Source organism: Oryza glaberrima, chromosome 12 (assembly GCF_000147395.1).
Source record: "Oryza glaberrima chromosome 12, OglaRS2, whole genome shotgun sequence".
NCBI classification, from domain to species: domain Eukaryota; kingdom Viridiplantae; phylum Streptophyta; class Magnoliopsida; order Poales; family Poaceae; genus Oryza; species Oryza glaberrima.
In genome coordinates, this window is record NC_068337.1 from 8395110 (window position 1) to 8415572 (window position 20463).

General features: G+C 40.8%; 1 protein-coding gene and 2 long non-coding RNA genes across 4 annotated transcripts; 2 read left to right on the top strand and 1 right to left on the bottom strand.

Moving 5' to 3' along the window:
- The first annotated feature begins 1830 nt into the window (after positions 1–1830).
- Positions 1831–5351, top strand: LOC127756580 (uncharacterized). Of its 2 annotated transcripts, XR_008013244.1 has the most exons (7): positions 1831–2541; positions 2673–2739; positions 2984–3124; positions 3278–3308; positions 3394–3447; positions 3541–3643; positions 4594–5351. It is a non-coding gene; the product is annotated as an uncharacterized LOC127756580 (long non-coding RNA). The 2 variants fall into 2 exon arrangements; XR_008013243.1 differs by lacking the exon at positions 4594–5351 and having other exon boundaries at positions 3541–4485.
- Positions 5352–10948: 5597 nt separating this feature from the next.
- On the bottom strand, positions 10949–12330 carry LOC127757772 (uncharacterized). The gene is made up of 2 exons (XR_008013531.1): positions 11535–12330; positions 10949–11445 (listed from the first exon to the last, which is right to left on the bottom strand). It is a non-coding gene; the product is annotated as an uncharacterized LOC127757772 (long non-coding RNA).
- Positions 12331–12352: 22 nt separating this feature from the next.
- On the top strand, positions 12353–16268 carry LOC127757771 (uncharacterized). Its single transcript, XM_052283347.1, has 6 exons — positions 12353–13200; positions 13298–13389; positions 13496–13629; positions 13743–13792; positions 15228–15302; positions 15381–16268. The coding sequence occupies exons 1-6, from the start codon at positions 12929–12931 to the stop codon at positions 15934–15936; spliced, it is 1179 nt and encodes a 392-aa protein (XP_052139307.1). The 5' UTR covers positions 12353–12928; the 3' UTR covers positions 15937–16268.
- Positions 16269–20463: the final 4195 nt, after the last annotated feature.

Genomic DNA, 20463 nt, shown 5'->3' on the forward strand with positions numbered 1-20463 from the left:
TGCAATCTTTGCCGACGGTGAAATCATCGTTGGTTATCCTAGAAAACTGTTGGGAATGCTATGGCCGATAGTTTACAGTCGGGGATTTGTCAACTCGCTTACGGTGATTCTATATACCGTTGGCCATTACATTTCCAACGGAATATTGCCGACCGTAAGCCCGTCGGGCTTTCATGGATTTCCATTATGTCCTCTATAACAGATACCATGATTCCCTACAGGATAATTTGGATTACCGATAGATTGTAAACTATTGGCAATATTTGTTAAAGAAATAGTGAATAATTGATGACATTATTAGCGGTTTACATCATATAAACCCAATATTAGCCACAATTATACATTGAGAAGCATTTTTCGGCAATTTCCCACCACTTCATCAGTATGATAAAATTGAGCAAATATTTGGCTTGATGCAATAGTTTTCTTAATGAAATTGAAGCTAATAGTTAGAATGCATGTTAAGAATATGGCTTCATCTAAGCACAACATCCCCATGATCATCACCATAGTAAGTGTGTAATAAACTATGAACATCTTCGAGTTACCTCTTGCAATAGATCTATTGCGCTCTATCCTGCTGACTCGTTGGTTCTGAAAGGAAATTAATTATAGTTAGCTAAACCATGATAGGAAATAAATAAATAAATAATCAGCTAAGCCACCACCCTCAGGTTCAAATCCTTTTGTCCATAAATTTACACACCCACAAGGTTAAGAATTCGCAGCTATTAATTTTCTCTTTAAGCAAGTTAAGTGTATGTGAATGTGTCTCCCTTGTAATCATGCAAAATAAACAGACACTCTGATTGCATAATATATGAGAATTTTCATTCATTTGTTATGCTGATTTTCTTTTTCTGTATCTCTTTTTCTTTCAATCAGTTAGGCTCATCTCCACAATCCTGCAAGAGGAGTCAGGGACGCCGAAGCCGAAGGCCAAACAAATTAATCGAGGATGCAAGCCTGAAAATAAACATGCACAACTGTTGTCAGTGTCTCTACGACAGTAGATGTGTTTTCAGTTACACATATATGGGCAAATAAACTATAGTTGAGATGATGGCTCATGGGAGAAACCTCCATGGGTTCCAATCGCCGCCGATTGAGACGAAGAGCGACCGGGCTGGGGCGTGGTCGACTGGAGTCCGATTCGCTGCCAATCGGGATGAACTGCGAACCGGAGCAGCCCGTCATTGGCGAATTAAGTCAATCTGATCATGTGCCCTGTTCCTCTTCTGTTGGCGTCCGCATCTGTTCTCTTTCATAACGAAGGTAGCGAGATCGTTTCCATTTGTTCTGTTCTTAGGAAGATATGATCGAGAGGCCATCTGAAGAAAAAAGAGATTGGACTGCTCGTTGAGAAAAAAAAACACGTACGGTCTGGTTGTTGAGAAAAAAAAGCGTAATAGGGCTTATAATAAGCCCATGAGGTTAGATTTTTTTATAGACAGTCATGATAGTACGATCTAAATAATCAATGGCTAGATTTTTCTAATTAATGTGCTTCTAGAAAGTGTCCGATTTTTAGAAAGTACCCGATTATTATAGGTATAGATATAGATATAGATAGATATCACGATTCTTTCCATTTAAATTTTAATTTCTTTTATTTCCTTTAGGCATAAAGACTGAATGTCCGGTGCTTTGATTGTGTTTGAGCAGAAACATAGGACAAACGAATAAAACGATGAGAAAAATAGCATCTACCCTACAGTTCAACAAGTTGTTTTACTCATTACTCATTCGTCATGTCACACATCCAATTATCCAAATTAATATGATGAATTTGGATCCAACGTCCCGGATCAGCGCGCGTGTCCCACGCCTCCCTCCGCATCCTCTCCCGCACCTCCCTCTGACCCTCTCTGCCGCAATCGCCGCGCCTCCTCCGCATCCGCGTGACCGCGCGCTTCTCACGAGTAGAGCACCTCCCGATCCGATCCAGAGTTCCAGACGGATCACCTCCCCTCCCCTCGGCAAATCACAGCGCCCTCCACCCCGGATCCCTCGCCTCCGCGTCGCCGGTCTGCCTTCGCGCCGCCCCCGGTCAGCGCCTGCGAGGAGGAACGCCTCGCCGGTCGCCTCTCCAGTCTCCCACCCTCCTCCCAGTCGCGCACCTCGCGCTCGACCTCCGACGATTGCCTGTCGCCACCGCCTCAACTGGCATCGCCGCTGTCTCCTCAGCCTCCGCCTCAACCGGCATCGCCTCGCATCGCCGTCGCCTTGCCCTCACCGTCGCGCCGCATTGCCGATTTCTTCCCGCCTGTTTGCATCACCTCCACGGTGAGTCCGTCGCCGACCCCACGGCCGCGTTCGCCGGGGTCACCGGTTCCACGCCTCAAAGCCCGGTCGCAAAACCTTCCCTGCATCGACGCCTCAATGGCTGGCCCACGCGTCGTCGAAGCCAGGGGAGTAGGGCGCCTGAACGGTCGCAGATCATCTCCAACTGCCTCTCCGATTGATGAAGCCGCACCCTCTGATTGGTGAGTTCAACCATCGGCAGCACCATCAGCCGCCCGCGCTCTCTGATTGGACGAGGTCAGCATCATTGGCAGCAATACCACCTTAAACTTTGCTTGCATTATGTGATTTCAGCATTTCCCTTCTCTTCAGAACTAAGATTATTACTTCATGTTGAGTTTTCATATGAAGTATTCTTTATATTGCAGGTTCAAAGGCACAGAGAATCCACCATTACAAGAACATTACAAGGGGGTTTGTTTTTCAGCACAAAAGGTAGAAGCTTGTGACATAATATATGTGGAACAATTGTATAGTGTATAGGCACCAAGTACAGGGCTTGCGATGCTTTATTTTGATTCCGCTGTTATAGATCAGAAGCAGCCTGCTATAGATTAAAAGCAGTCCTACTGTCCACAAGGATCACTAGAAGATAATATGCCCTTTGAATGCTAAAACGGTCACAGTGTGACAACATGCTTTGAATGATGGCTTTCAAGGCTAAACATTTCTTTTTCAGATTTTCAGGGCAGTGGTGGTCACTGGATTGAAGACAATGGAATTGTATTCTGATCTGTGAATGCAACTGAGGTACCACGCTTCTTATGCAGCAAAAGTATGGTGTGATTCGTGAACCTTCCATGAACGGCTGAACTCGCAGGTCTAAACTTCATTTGTCCTGAACCTGAAGTTCTGAAATTCTACTTAAGTCAAGTAGTACTGAACTTCTTAATGACCGCTTGTTTTTTAAGAAAAAAAATTTGGTTTAATCTGTAAACTAACCGTACTTGTATGGTTATTTTGATGATTGCAGGGAGGTCAGGATCTTCAATCTCTGGTTTCAGGTTAGCAGAGCATATGTTTTGAGTTTTATTAAATATCAATCTTCTTGTGATATATATTTGTACTCTGTATGCCTAATTTTTTCAGGAATATTATGGATTCAGTTTGGCAATCTGTTCTTCACATCCGGTACAGCGGCAGGTACTCCTTAATTTCATTGAGCTTTTGTACAATGGTTCTCAGAATTTTTTTTGGTTATATTCCTTAATGGCTTCACTCAAATGCTTCTTGCAGGGGAAGAAGAGTTATATGCAGCCCATTTAATTTCTATGATTTTTGTAGACAGCATCAGATAATACTGTTTGTTGTTTGCCATGGAGGTGCGATAGCAGGGCAGGTACGATCACATGTATACTGCATTCCAAACTTATAACTTCACTAGGCCATGCAAACTTGGATAAAATAAGTTAAGTATTGGATCGACGGAAGTTGGTTCTATCTATACTATAAAAAAACCCTTGCAGCTGATTCGGTGTGGGTTGTTGTGCCCCTTGAAGTTACACTTGGTAGCCACCGTGTATTGATCCGATCCATGTGTGACCTTCTTGATCCCAGGCACTAAAACTTTATAGCGGTGACTTTTTTCGGTGGATTAATTTGTTAAATCAAATACCACATTTATTAAGGTAAGGTCAGGAAGGCTGCGGCTTCCACTTGATTGGTACTCCATAATAGTGCCAAGTAAAATCAGTCTCACTCTGTAGTGGTAGTTGAATGAAGTTCAGTTCCTTGCAGTATTTGTTGCTTTTCAGATTTTTGTTTACTTCTCATTCTGTCAGACCAAATCATTCTATAGAAGAAACAATAGCACATATTTTATTAGCCTGTACAGAAACTTGCCTTTGCAGTGACATGGAGTGTACTGGTACAATCAATACATAGTGTAATGAGATGTATATTTAAGATTAGGGCCTGGAATGTGTGAGAAGTAAAGTGGATTGGGACATGGTCTGAATCCAACGATCTGAAAATGAATGTTAGGGAAGATAAACATACAAATATTATACAGATAATTTTCTAAAGCTATGTTTCTTGTCATCACTTGTTCTGGATAAATAGGTATCTCACATTTAGTGATAGCATGTTTATCTTTGTCTCTTGCTGATTAGGGTTGCATTATTTTAATTAACATATTTCCTGTACATAAGAGATATGTAATAATACTGGATGGTATGTTTATCTTTGCCTCTTGCTGATCAGGGTTGCATTGTTTTGATTAACAACATATTTCCTATATAGAAGAGATATTTAATAATACTGAAACTCATTAGCTCTTTATATTAAAAGGACATATTTCTTAGAAGAGAGCTTGTCTAAGCATGGAAGCAGGGTTGAGGCCAAAAATGGCATTGGAAGAGAGCTTGTCTATGCATGGAAGCAGGGTTGAGGCCGTGCTGTAGCATGTAGGTTGACAACTTGACATGTTAAATGAAGGTTGTGCCAAAGTGGCGGATGCTACGACGAAACAAACTGTATTAAAATTAATAAAGTTGTAGCAGTAGAAAGATAATCTGATGTAATATTGTATTTTTTTTCTGTACACATGATAACTCAACTATAATCAAAGGATGTGGCTGGCTATTTATTCTTTAGATGGCTTCGATTGAACTTTTGGCTCTTGGAAGGATGTATGCCGCTGGAAAGCAGAAACATACAACAGGAATGGCTTGCAGCTTGCTGACAAATACTTAGCTTGAATGCTTGAATCAATGATAACCAAAAGAGTATTATAGTCACGGCAGAAATAATCAAAAGACAATATATGTTTCAGTAAAGGATATTGATTTAAGACATGCAAAAGAAGTAATGATAAGAAGAATTATATATTTTGTTGTTAATACCTCCTATTATAAATATTTCAAGTTTACTCTCCGGTAGGGTTTAAAAAAAATTCAAACTTATTAGACTGGCTTGATAACAAAAATGTTTGGTTTTGTGTTTTCGGCAAGTTTAAAAATTCAAACTGACTTTAAATTTTTGACAAAATTCAACCATATTTTACCTGAAGTCAATGGTTTTTGCAGTAATCGGTTGGGTCGTTCGCGGTGCATACTTACCCAAAAAAAGATTCATACTTATCTATCTTGATTTCTCGAGGAATAACTCAACCATTCTTTTTGGCATGGATATGCATTGTCCTCGTATAGTGTATATTGAATTGATTAGATATAATCGTTGATGATCTTGAATAAATAATTTTAAGTTATATCATAATATTTTTTTGATATATGACCTTGGACTGAAAGCTTAAATGGACAGATTTTAGGAACATTATTTTCATTGCAATCGAATTTTAATAACTTATTAAGAAAAATGTTATGACACCGTAGCGTTAGTACGGGTATATTACTAGTTTAAATAGTTATAAGAAAATTAAAAAAAATTGATAAGATAAATTAATGTAGGATATATAATTCGAGAATCTATTTTATACCACTGAGTTTGTCATAGTTCAATAATTTACCATTGACATTCTCTTTTTATAATATACTGATGACTTATCAATTATTCAACAATACGCCATTGGGTATGGCTTATTTATCAAAAATATCTAAAATGCTCTTATGCATATACAAGGTTAACCATTGATTTATCTCACTAGAAGTTTCAGAAAGTATGAAACTTCTTATTTGGCCTCCTTACAAAATATGAAAGTTTATATATAGGTTTTATTTTTTTTTACATTTTGACATTTTTAAAATATAACTTATATGTTATATGCTATCTAAAATGCTTTTTTTTTGTGTTTTTGTTTTTAATGTAAATTATCTTTAACATGCTCCATAAGATTTTTTTTTCTATTATCTCTTGTGTAAGCAGTTTCTCTCGATATACCTAAAAATATTTTTCCTAAAGTATAAAAATACCAAAAAAAACTTAAAACTTATTATATACAAACTTCTCTGTTGTGTAAGAAGGTCAAATAAAAAGTTTCATATTTTGTTTTAAATTCTAATGAGATAAATTAATTGTTAGCCTCGTAGGTCTCTAAGGGTATTTTGGTTTTTTTTTCTGAAAAAGGCTCAGCACAGTGGTATATTATAAAACAATTGATAAATTCACTGGTATTGTTGATTTCTAGTATTGGCAATATAATTTATAAAGTGCACTAGATCAAGAAGAGATGGTGACACAAATTTATACTGGTTCAGACCCTCGAGATGTGGTAATACCCTACTCAAGTTGGTGCAGATTGGATCTATGCCGGTGTGCGCAAGTCAGTGATGAAGCAGCCGATGGCGCGTATAAATGACGGAGTGTCTAACCCCTAAGGGTTTCTCCCGGCGCGGCTCCCTTTATATAAAGCTAGTGTCACCGGTAGCTAGTTCGTACATGCCATCTATTTACAAGGGATAAGATTGATTTCCCTATCCTATATCTCTTTCTTAGATTACAAGTTAGCCGCATGGGCGTTGGGCACTTGGCCCATCCCATGCCGCACAGCCCAAAGACCTTTCCTTAGGTACCCAGGTATCATGTACCCCATAGGTAATATTGTAGAAAGAGAATATTAGTAGTAAATCGTTGAATGAGATAAACTCAGTGGCATATAGTAGATTCTCTCAACTCTATAAGCACGCAACTTAAAATTCGATCCACACAAGTTGTAACAAAAAAATAATAAGGAGTATTGTGCACATACTTCAAATTCAATTTCATTCTTTTTATACTTAGAAATGCAGACTTGTAGTTATTGAACTAGGTATATTTATAAAGATTAATAATATTGTAATTTAAGTTCTTAGATTTGTTTGTTTCAAATTTTGAAAGAAGAATGAATGACAAGCAAAACATGAAACGGAACAAGTATTGAAAAAAACATAAATAAGTCTATGAATGATGTGGCTCGAACAAGTTGGTAGGAGTAAACCAATTTAACCACCGCACTAGCTTCGCTAACTAGGCGGCGGCGTGGGGTAGGGTGACCGGTGGAGAAGGCAGTGGCAATGCCCGGCGCCTACGACGGTGGTGTGACGGAGCGAGCGCGAAGGGTAGGGTAAACGGGGGAGAAGGCGGAGGCAGGTTGGCACACTCAACCGTGAGCGAAGATTCCTTTTTTTTCTTTTTCTTTTGATTGATCGGTAATTTCTGTAACCAATGTTTATGCGGAGCAGAGATTTCTAATTCCAGAGATGGATCGAACTCGTGGCATGAACCATTGGATGAAAAGATCTTAAGGGTTAGAAAGACGTGTGGATGAAACTGGTATATTTTTTTATTAGTATAGATATGTAAAAAGCACCCCATATGTCACTTGAAGTTTGATGTTCTATCCCATAAGTCCTTTTGTTGCAAATGCTCACCTATGTAATCAAATTTTTTTTTTTCAAAAACCACCCTGGTGCATACGTGATTAACCAAATAAATATGTTTTCGTATATTATGAGCCACTAATCAATATGTCTTTATCAAAATTAAATACTTCTAGTGTATAGTCTTGACATGATAAAGCCTAAGTTCCACTCAAAACACTCACGGCCATAATTGGCCCGATCTTTTGGTGAGTTGATGATAACTACGATTTGGGAGAAACGTTGACGACTCGACTACGACCGTACGACACGTTGTTGTGTTGCGCCTTACCGATCGATACACCTCTCCATGCGTTGTTGATCTTGCTGATACAGATCAACCTTATTCCTACAAGCAAATCGAAGAAACAAGTAAGAACAATAAAAAAACAATTTGAATTACAAATATAAATTGAATACAAATGATAAGTTGGGGTTCTGTAACGAGTAAACCGGTGATCTAACCGATCACGGGATTACACGGCAAAGTAAGTGAAACTAAACTTTAATCTAATCAAACCCGAGAAACGATGCAGAGGTACCTAGCTATTTAAGGTGGTGGGAGGACGACCTAGGGGCCCTAATGGTCATGATCCACCTGGCTGGGGTGCACCCCACATTGGCTAGGGTGCACCCCACATGGGCCTCACTTGGGCCGGGGTCCCAGATGAAGTTACAATCCCATGAGGTCCATTATAGGCGATGCAGCATATTGTTTCTTTGATTGCGGTCAACTATGATGGAATTTGGGAACACGGCTGGATCACGGGCCAAAAACAGAGCTCGTATGCAGATTTGGCGGCAGTTTAAAGTTAGCAATGTAGCTGGTGGCCGAATCGGATTGTAACACTTAGAGGACTTGATATTGATATCCTTTTATTGATTCATGATGTGAGCACGGTTGTATCCATAGTAGCCACAGTCATATCATGACACTTTTTGAGATTCCACAAATAAAAAATGCTTATGAGAGCTTAAATGTTTTCGCACTAAGTTTCGCTATACCCAAAACAAAATTTTAATGAAACATGAAAAAAAATAATCCAAGATTGAGACTTGGCTAGCTTAGCCTGTGGTAGCCCTAAAGCGATATTAGGCTGATTCAGTTAAAAATATGTGGACTGAGATGGTTTTTACAACAAAACAAAGTAAGGGATGGATATTTGTAATAAAATAATAAAATGTCAAACGTCAAGTGACATATGAGGTGCTTTTACAATTTTCCCCAAATATAAGGAGGCTGTTGATCATGCTGTAACACATGTCCTAAATATTTTGGTTGCTTCTACAATATGCTTTCTCCGTCCAATAATATAGGGTATTATTTCCAATTTAGCACAAATTAAGTAAGATGAAAAAGTGCATCTAGGACTTCAAGAGTACACATTGGACTGCACGAAGTACACTTTTGAGGAACAAACTATTGAACTTCGGCATATTAGTACCAAGTACACGTGATTTTCGCCGTGCTTTTCTCAAATGGGAACGGGTGGGACTACTGATCGTTGATGTACTGATCCAATCGCGATCGGGATAACCAAAACTTCCTATAATTCTGAACAAACGCCCGGGGTGGGGGTGGGTGTTGTGTTTAGTATGTACCACATCGGATGTTTGAAAACTAATTAGAAATATTAAACTAGACTATTAATAAGACCCACTTCATAACTCTGGACTAATTCACGAGATGAATCTATTGAGTCTAATTAATCCATGATTAGCCTATGTGATGCTACAGTAAACATATGCTAATTATAGATTAATTAGGCTTAAAAAATTTATCACGCCAATTAGCTCTCATTTATATGTAATTAGTTTTGTAAGTAGTCTATGTTTAATACTCTAAATTAGTCCAAACATCTAATGTGACAGGGACTCCAAGTTGGTCCCTGGATCCAAATAAGATCCAAAGTTGTGTTCGGCAAGTACTCTTCCCAACTTTACTTCTCGTTTTATATACTCATGTTTTCTAAACTGTTAAATATTATATTTTCTACCAGAAGAAATTGAGAAATTTGTCTTAAAATTATATTAATTTATTTTATAAGTTTTTAAGCTAATACTTATTAATAAATCATATATAAATAAGTTAGCTCGTTTTCTGTACATAAGAGATAAGTTACGACCACAGCCAAGAGACCATTATCCCCTATAGTGCTGGAGAGAGGGAGTATCTGGTTGTCGTGCTCCGGGTCAAAACAGAGGTTTCCCCTACGATTTGACAATTGTGTAAGCAAACGACACCGATCCAACAAATCATAGTGTTTCCTTGCTTGTTGCCGAGTTGTAAAAGTTCGATTTTGACAACGCAGTTGGGGAGGAACCACTAGTGTTGTGATGGTAGAGTCGTGGGTGTATGACTTCACCCACCAAGATTTAAATTTCGGTGTCCATAAATGTTACACACATGTTGCTAGGTTTTCAACATAACTTTAGTGACATCAGAGATGTGTTGTTGTTTTTGTCTCTTAAGCATTTAGAAGACACATTCGTAGGGATGACTGTGGTATTGCGTGTATAGTGGTGTGTGCGTGCGTATGTCATGTTTGCTTTTTTTTTACATTTGATCCTTTTAGAAATTTATTTTACAAATCGGCCCTAAAAAGCTTATTATTGAAGATTCTTTTCGTGGCGTCAGTGTTATTGGCGCTGTGGTCAAATATTGTTGTGCCAATTATGTTGGTGCCATGTCCTAATCCTCCGGTGAAAGCAAAGTCACTAATGTGAAGGGGATGGCGCCAATGTTGTCGACGCCAATGACCAATTTATAATTTTTTAAAAAGAACCTATTCGTAAAAAAAATTCAAATTGTAATAAAAAATATTTACAAATAGGACCCTAGAGCAATTATCGGCACCGAAGACCAATTTGTAAATACTTTTATTACAAGTAGGTTCTTTTCTGCTACAAGTACATCCTTTTTAAAATTTTACAAATATATTCTCGACACCCAACGATAATTGGCATCGTCCCCCTTCATATTAGTGACTTAACTTTTACTGGGGCGAGAGGGATGACGTCAATGTTATTGGCGCTGTTATATTGGACCACAGCGTCAATAACGTTGGCTTAAAATAAGTTTTTCAAAAGAACAGGAAGGTGAAAAATCTAGTCTGTGGTGTAATTAAAAAAAATAAATTTTGACAACGCAGTTTTGCGAGCCCACAGGCCGAAATACCTGACTCACAAACTCCGGAGTAAGTTCACTTTGGGTCCCTCTATTTGTCACCCAGTCTGATTTTCGTCCCTCGATCGCAAAACTGGGTACAGTAGGTCCCCCAACTTACGAAACCGTTTAAATAAAGTCCCTCGGCAGTATTTGACTCCGGTTTTAGCTAAGGTGGCGTCTATATGGCAAATTTGACTCGGTCTTTGTCTGATATGGTATTAAAGTGGCGCTTACATAGCAAATTCGATCCGAAAAATAATAAAAACCTATGGGACTCACATGTCAGTTTCACACACACTATAACAAGAAAATGGTGGGGTCATCCTCACTACCCCTTCTCTCTATCCACTCTCTTTATCCTCTCTCTCCCTCTTCTCTCTCCAGCCGGAGGGTGGGGTGGAGCAGTGGCGGTGGTGGAGCGGCGGCCAGAGTTGAGTGGGGAAGGAGCGGTGGCAGCCTTCAACATAGTATGTATTTGGGGTAAAATTTGTGTGTGTGCTACCTTTTCTCCCATGACTTCTTGGATTTGGGCGACATCGCCGGAGATGCTGTGCATCACCTCGCCGGTGCTCACCTCCGTGTCAAAGAATCCGATCTCCTGCCTCAGCACCGCCTTCAGGTACTCACGCCGCATCCGCAGCGCCGACCTCTTGCCGATGATCCTCCAGCAGGTGATCTCTGCTTGCACAGAGTCAGAAACTCATAATTCGATTCAAGAGATTCCCAAGAATTGAACTTTGTCATGGTTAATTCGCAAAAATGCTCACCAAGATAGGCTCCTACGACGAGAACTGCAGCAAGGAACGCCATGTACACACTAATCTGCATCAAGCAAAAAAAAAAAACGAAAAGGAGAATATCGGATTTGTATCAAAGCTGAGAAATCGAAGAAGGAGAAGGAGACGCGTAGCTGTTCGTGGTTGTCGCGCGAGAAGGAGACCTCGCGGGAGGCGGCGGTGGCGGCGATGGCGGCGGCCTTAGTGTCGCTGTACCGGCGTCGTGGCCGTGCGCGGAGTAGACGGCGGAGTCGGCAACGACGCTGTCGTCGTTGCTGGCGAAGGAGGTGTTGTGTTAGGCACCACGACGATGGCGCGGCTCGCGTCGGTCACCACGCTCTGCAGCTCCAGCCGCCTGCCGCCACCGGCGACGGGTCTGTGCGCCGACGAGGAGATGTCGCGGTAGTGCGGGCGGGTGGACCGCCTCGACATGTAGTAGTCCCTCGCCGTTCGCCGAAACAGCGCGGGGCGGGGAGGAGTGGGCCAGGCACCTGATGGCGACGACGGCGGAGGGCGGCGGGGTGGAGGAGTCGGAGTGAGGAGGAGCCGGAAGGAGGCGATGCGGGCCGGCGGTTGGCGTCCGAGGGAAGGAGGCAGCCACACGGCGGTGCCAGACCTGGCACGACGATGGGCCGGGCCGAGGCAAGGGCGGTGGCCGCAGTGGTCGTCGTCGCGCTCCACCCGCCGCTCGTCGCCGCTCCACCCGCCGCCTGCCACCTCTCAGCTCCGTCGCCACCCCTCTGCGCTGCCCGCCGCCGCTCGCTATTCTTAGGGGAGAGAGAGAGGGGGGAGAGGGAAGAGGAAGTAGAGAGAGGATAGAGAGATAGGGGATAGAGAGAAGGGGTAGTGAGGATGATAGGTGGTGTCCACGTGGGTCCCACCATTTATTATTATTGTGTGTGTGAAACTGATATTTGGGTCCCATAGATTTTATTATATTTCGGATCGAATTGCCACGTAAGCGTCACGTCACATGAAGACCGAGCCAAATTAGCCACGTATGCGCCACCTCAGCTAAAACTGGGTCAAATACTGCCGAGGGAACTTATTTAAACGGTTTCGTAAGTTAGGGGACCTGTCGTACCCGGTTTTGTGATCAAGGGACGAAAATCAGACTGGGTGACAATTAGAGGGACGCAAAGTGAACTTATTCTCACAAACTCCTATGCCCGAGAAGCTAAACAATCCTGGCCCGGCCCATTACTTTTGATGGGCCAGTATTGCGGGCCCAAAAAACAGGCCTTATCGTCTCGTGGAAGCAATCCGCCAATCACGCCTTCCTTATAAACGCCCCCGCTTTGATTCCTCTCCATTTCGAAATTTCCGACCGTTGCTCCTCCCCCTTTCCTTTCCCCACCCAACGGCATCTCGTCTCCACGCGAGGGATGGCGGCGGCGGCGAGGGAGGCGGCGGAGAGCCCGAACCCTAGGTCGGCGCCGCGGCGTGCGGCGGCGGCGGCGGCGGCCAAGGACGCCAGCAGCTTCCTCAGCCCGCGTTTCCGGTCGGCGGCCGCGCAGGCCGGGTGGGACGAGGAGTCGCTCCTCCACGCGGCGCTCGTCGTCGAGGACACCCCCGTCCGCGAGTCCCGCCGCAGGAGGCGGGCCTCCACCACCTCCTCCTCCGCCGGCGGCGGCGGGAGCGCCGGATCTAACACTAGGTAGGTAACCCGATCCCGCCTCTGCCTTCCTCACCTTCCCCTTGGTTGGTTTCTTGTACCTTTTCTTGATTCCGGAGAAAACGTTGCGTTGCTCCAGGAAGCGGAGGTCGTGGAGGCAGCCGCCGGGATCGATCCCGCCGGTGGTTTTTCTGCTCGACGACGACGAGAAGAAGCCGGATACCACGGCAGGTTGCCGATTTCTTCTCGCTTGCTTTGCTGATCGATCCATTTCTTGAGTGTTTCTTGGTGGGGTATCTCGAACTCTCGATCCGTTGTTGATTTGGGGGATCTGCAGATGGCAAGAAGGAGGTGAAGGAGGAAGAAAAGAAGACCGTCGTCGTTGGGGAGAAGGAGGCCTGTTCCGAGAAAGCAGCGGCAACCAGCGAGCTGCCCTGTATGGATCGCCTCCGGGAGGAGCTGTCTTGTGCTGTAAGAGGGATTTGCTGCTTTATTTTATTTCGATTGATATTTTTCTCTCGCATAGTTGATTTGACGTTCTTGGAGAGTAATTTGTCTGTTGGATTTTTTTTCCTTTTTTGCAGATATGTTTGGAGATCTGCTTCGAGCCGAGCACCACGCCTTGCGGGCACAGGTAATTTTATACTGTACTGTTTATTCGAAAGGAAGTGGCTTAAATTCAGTAAAAAAAGTATCATGAAACAAAGCATTATTAGCTTCTGCAATCGAAAGGGATTTGGCATAGAGATGCATGTATGTATCTATCAAAAAAGCAGTGCACTGACAATTTCAGGAATTAGTATGCTTTTTGCTGAATTGTGTTGGTATTTTGCATCAGAATAAGGCAAATTTTATTTGCAATCTGGATTTGCAGTATAGATATCCTGCAGTTTGTTGTCTGTGAGTTATGATTTTGCTAATATTTGGTCATTGTGCATTTTATTATGTAGAACAACATTACTCATCTCACTCGATAAATTGTTCCGTAAATCATTTACTCAAATCATATTTACCACTATTCAGTCATCAACTACTAAGTTCAATATCACTTCCTTGAACTTGATTAGGTCAACACATTTTAGTGGAAACTGGAAAACATGAACTGGAATCAATTTGAACATTTCCTTGTTCTGCATAACTTTTGGAACCTCGTAATAGTTGCCCTTTTCAGTTTTCACTAGTCAGCTTCTGAAAAATATGCTTAAATTTCAGGAATTAGTATTATCTTTTCTGTTTAGTGAAGTATTCGTCGTCATTTGAATCTGGACTAAAGTGAAACATATTTCTAGTCCATATTTACAGTTTTGAGATACCTTGAGTTTTTTGCTTTGAGTTCGACAGGCATCTGCCTGGAAGAAAAATGATAACTTTCATCTATCATAGCTGGAGTAGACAATACAGATACTAAATATTTCCTTAAATTTGGAATTTACCACCTTTTACAAGTGGTACTCATCTTAGTTTTCATATAACCGTTCATAAATTGTTAATTGAAATTCTCTCCCCAAATTGTATCCAATGGTACCCTGGTGTTTGATTCAGGAACAAATGTTGTGAGTGAAATGTTGTTTCCTGAGGGAAAATTCCGTTGTCATTTACCCATTTGGACCTGGATTAAAACAAATCATATTTGTCATCTAAAGATTACAGTTTAGATTACCTTCAAATCCTTGCTTTGTCTGTGTTGATAGTTTGTCGGCTGGAGTACGGTAGTTAATTTTCATCCATTATAGCTGGAGTAGACAGGCTGGATACTAAATATTTGTTTAAACTGGAAATTTATCATTTTTACAGTACTACTCTTCTTAGTAATCACTACAACCAGTCATAAATTATTCCATGAAATCATCTTTATCTCCGAATTATATCTACCACTACCTGGTTAAATACTGTTTTCAACTTGACTTACAGAACAAATGCTTTCTCTCTGAATTATAATGATTTCTCTCTGAGTTTGATTGAGAGAACAAATGTGAGAGAAATGGGAGCTGTCAAATATTTTATTATTCCTTTCTCAATGGTACAGAATTACCAAGCTCATATTTTTTGTCACTAATTTTGCTGAACAGCTTCTGCATGAAATGCTTAAAACATGCCGCAGCTAAATGTGGAAAAAGGTGTCCTAAGTGCCGGCAATTAATCAGGTAAAAAGCTCTACAGTTGTGCAATGTCATTTTCTCGTAGCATGTATAGTAAAGAACTAAACGAATTGTACCCTGCAGCAATTCAAGATCTTGCACAGTCAACACAGTGCTCTGGAACACCATCCAGCTGCTATTTCCTAGTGAAACCGAGGCAAGGAGGACTTCAATCGCTTCATCCTCAGAAACCAACGACGACTTGGCGCAACAAATCTCTCAAAGAAGTAACAGCATGGCACAAGGTGGCATAAGAAGCAGCAGTTCCAATGGCATCGGCTACATCACGCAGCGCAGCACAAGAAGCAGCGCTACCAACAACAGGAGCTTCACAACAACAGGCAGCAGAAGAAGCACCTTCGTCGCACAGGAGGGCAGCAGCACAGCAACAGGGAGAGGCTTTGTCCGGGCTTCGCAGCTGGTCCCTAGTGCCAGGGTCGTCTCAGTGAGATCACACCAGTCTGATGACGCGGCATTGGCGTACAGGCTGCAGCAGGAGGAGTTCATGACGGCTTTCGAGAGCGAGAGCGAGAGGCAGCCACCTCGGAGCAGCAGCAGCACGGTGTCCGCTGCTCGAGCGAATCTGAGAGCTATGGCCTCCCGGGCCATTCGTCTCCGAGCTCGTGGCTGGCCTGTCTAGTTTTGGTTGCCTGTTTGTTCTAATCTTTTCTGCTTACTAATTGCTGATTCTTCCTCATAGTCATAGCAGAAGTGTCGTGGGGTATTCTATTGAGTGGACAGATGTAATTTGCTACGAAATAATGGTTCTTCGCTGTGTCAAGTGGCCATCATTCGTTGGCACTCACAAGGTTCAGTTTGTGTAACAGTCATATGGCATGTCAAGTTAACTCAACTTGTTCAGTGTAATTGTTCCTTGCTAATTCGAACATAGTCGGTTTAGCCTGCTAATGTGCCTGCTTAGCTTTTATTCCGTTTTGTTTTTTTTCCCAGTCAAACCTTCTTTATATTTGACCATGCTTATAGAAACATTTAGCAATATTTACAATACAAAATTAGTTACATTAAATACTATATTGAACTTGATAATATGTTTGTTTTGTATTGAAATATTGCTATTTTTTTTATAGTTTGATCGGAAAAAGTCAAAACGGCTTACAAGATGAAACGGACATTGTACATTATAAGGGTAAATGCTAAATCTTCCCTTCAACTCAATGGTGGAACCACGCCTGGGCTTGAGACATGGAAAATTTTTGATGGTCTTATACTTAGAAATTGATCAGTACCATGCCTCAGCCCTAGGCTTAGGGAGTGTTTAGATCTAGAGTGTAAAGTTTTGGTGTGTCACATCAGATATTATATAGAGTGTCGCATGGGTGTTCGGGCACTAATAAAAAAAACTAATTACAGAATATGTCAGTAAACCACGAAACGAATTTATTAAGCCTAATTAATCTGTTATTAGCAAATGTTTACTGTAGCACTACATTGTCAAATAATGGAGCAATTAGGCTTAAAAGATTCGTCTCGCAAATTAGTCGTAATATGTGCAATTAGTTATTTTTAGCCTATATTTAATACTTCATGCAGGTGTTCAAACGTTCGATGTGATAGGGTGATTTTGGGGTGAGATCTAAACACCCCCTTAGACTGTTTATTTAGACTGCTTGTTTGGACTAGTAAGAATAAACATATAGCCTAACAATCCTACAAACAAAACCATATGCTTCAGCGTCTCGTCCTCCAGCTCCTAGAAGGCTAGAATCACTGTGATATAGCCGCGGCGGTGCATCCGCTTCAAGTTCCAATTCTCAATGAAACTGACTTGTTTCAAATAAACTGCAAAAGCACGCACAAACGCATCACTATACATACGAACAAACTAGCTTTATTTTTATTATGTTGTTGTTTTTTTTTAGAAAAAAAAACTGACTTTACTATACTAAATAATAGATATGCTTCTTTCCATCTATAGATGCGCTACAATTTATTGGGTAAATTGTAATTGCGACAATTTATTGGGTAAATTGTAATTGCGAGGATAGAATGTAGAGAGGGGTTTTATGGACCTTACATCGTACTTTTGGATAGCTTTAGTCTTTAGTTTTGAGCGCTAGGCTTAGAGAAATCCTGGCTCTGCCACTACTTCTATTCGCTCCATCGAAAAGTCTAAAACATATTTCCTTTTATACAAAGACCAATGAGCAATTAACTCATTCACCATGTGACAAAACCAATGAATATGTAACTACTCCCTCCATCTCACAATATAAGGGATTTTCAGTTTTTGCTTGCAACGTTTGACCACTCGTCTTATTTAAAATTTTTTTTGCAAATATAAAAAACGAAAAGTTGTGCTTAAAGTACTATAGATAATAAAGTAAGTCACAAATAATTATTAATTAATTTATTTGTGACTTACTTTATTATCTATAGTACTTTAAGCACAACTTTTCGTTTTTTATATTTGCAAAAAAAAAATTGAATAAGACGAGTGGTCAAACGTTGCAAGTAAAAACTCAAAATCCCTTATATTATAGGACGGAGGGAGTAATAAGCACTAAAATAGTTTCTTGGGTTCCAATCAATAATTTAATTTAGCACATTGTGACTACAAAGAAAACTTAGTTTTTTTTTAAAAAAAAACCAAAGAATGTACTCAGTCTTAAACTTTTTGATGGAGAGAGTACCTGGCAAGAAGCATTGTGTGATTAATAACTATTTCCTCCTTCCTAAATTAACCATCATGTAATAGAATCCATGATTTCTCAAATATAACCGCATGGAGACACGGATTTAATCGAAATACAATTTTTTTAGCATGCTAGGGTGTAATTGGCATAGTGTCTTAAACGATGCATGCATTATGGGCCGGAGAATGTGTGCATGCTGTCTTGATTGATGTGATTTAAATTATGCTTAGTATAGGTGTATAAATATATATATGATGATCAATTTGGGAAGGAGAGAGGGAGTACTGCTCAATCATATGGTTGCTATCGGCAACAAGGAATAATTAATAAATTATGCTATTTGCAGTGTCAATGAGTTTCAATGAGTTTTTGCTAGTATTTTTTCCGTCCAAAAAAAGACAATATAGAAGGGGATGTGATCCCTCCTAGTACAATGAATCTGGATGAAGGGTAGTCCAGATTCATTATACTAGGTGAAGTCACATCTTCTCCTAAGTTGTCCTTTTATTAGGACAGGGAAGTAGAACTGAGTCATTGGAGCTGAGGATCGGTGAGTTTTTTTAGGGTAATTTGGAACCATGCCATTATAATTTTGCAAAGTTTGAGATATGCTTCGGTATCTCAATGATATGTAGGACCCACATTAGTCAATGACATGTGGGTCAGGATGGCATATCTTAAATTTTACAAAATTATAATGCCATGGTTTCAATTTTCCCTTTTTTTAGCGGCCCTAAGTTATACCCTACACCATCACGCAGAAACAGTATGAAGGCCCATGTTACTACCGAGTTTGGTAATAAACATTGGGCATGCCCTATGCTTTCATGATTTAAGAATTTTGTCATGTAAACCTGGCAGCTATTTCCTGTACTCATGAAATTTCTTCTTTTATAGGGAGATCTGACCATATATCCCCTGTGACGACTGCTAGAAAACGATAGGCAAAAAAAACAATAAAAAACAATGGATCAATCACAGAAGACACGAGATTTAACATGAAAAACCCTTCTAAAGCAGGAGAGAAAAAACCATGGCGCCAGCCAGCAAAATATCTTCACTATATCGGGGTGAGGTTACAACGCCGAATGGCAGCTTAAAAGAAGTATATATGAAGGTGAAACCCTAAAAGGATAACGATCCGTACCCCCCGCAACCCCTAGGCGTCCCGAGCCTCCGCTTCGCTCCATCCGAAGCTGGCCTTTATACGTGTGCAAATGAATTTGGATCACAACTCAACAAACTCCACCTTGAGACAAATTCCTTTTTTATAGCATAAATCAATCCTTCACCCTGAACACAACAAAGAAAAAAACACTCTCGACGCCAAATAGCCTCTTGGGCTAAACTACTGTACCAACTAAGCTTGAGCAAAGCTCAAACTTAGCAACAGGAACTGGCTTTGTCATCATATCAGCAGGATTATCATGAGTGCTTATCTTGCATACCATTAGCTTACCTTGTGTGACTACATCGCGAATATAATGGTACTTGATATCAATGTGCTTTGTCCTCTCATGGAACATCTGATCTTTAGCAAGGTATGTGACACTTTGACTGTCACAAAACAAGTTAATGCAAGAATCAACTCCACAAAACTCAGCAAACAATCCTTTCAGCCAAACTGATTCCTTACATGCTTCAGCAATAGCCATATATTCTACTTCAGTGGTAGACTGGGCAACAACAAGCTGCAATGTTGCCTTCAAACTCACAGCACAACTACCAATAATAAACACATAACCTGTGAGTGATCTTTACTTATCCAAATCAGTAGCAAAATCTGAATCCACATAGCCAACAAGTCCCTTATCAGTCCTACCAAACTTCAAGCAAGCATCTGTCGTGCCTCGAAGGTACCTGAAAATCTACTGAACAGCCTTCCACTGTTCTTTGATAGGATTAGCTATGTATCTACTTATCAAACTCATAGCATGAGATAAATCCGGACGAGAGCAAACCATGGCATACATCAAAGAACCAACAGCACTAGAATATGGAACCCTTGACATGTATTCTACCTCCTCATCTGTACTAGCATATTGTAAAGCTGATAATTTAAAATGAGGTACAACAGGAGTACTAACAGGCTTTGCATCATGCATGTTGAAATGCTAAAGAACCTTCTTATTGTTACTTTGCTGACTAAGAAATATCAAACAAGAATGTCGGCCACTAGTAATTTTCATACTTAGAATTTTTCTTAGCAACACCAAGATCCTTCATCTCAAACTCACTAGTCAATTGTTTCTTCAATATAGTGATTTCTTCCTTGCTCTTGGCGGCAATCAGCATATCATCAACATATAATAGTAAGTATATAGGTGATCCATTAACAAATTTAATGTATACACAGCTATCATATTCAGACCTCTTGAATCCACGTGACAACATAAATGAATCAAACCTTTTATACCATTGACGAGGAGACTGTTTCAAACCATATAAGGATATTTTCAACTTGCAAATATAATCCTCCTTACTAGGTACTATGAACTCTTCTGGCTGGTCCA

Bases quoted from the DNA above. Each gene is read 5' to 3' on its own strand.
- LOC127757771 (XM_052283347.1), top strand. From the start codon at position 12,929: ATGGCGGCGGCGGCGAGGGAGGCGGCGGAGAGCCCGAACCCTAGGTCG. The intron at 13,201-13,297 runs GTAGGTAACCCG...GCGTTGCTCCAG, and splicing joins AGCGCCGGATCTAACACTAG to GAAGCGGAGGTCGTGGAGGC. The intron at 13,793-15,227 runs GTAATTTTATAC...TTTGCTGAACAG, and splicing joins ACCACGCCTTGCGGGCACAG to CTTCTGCATGAAATGCTTAA.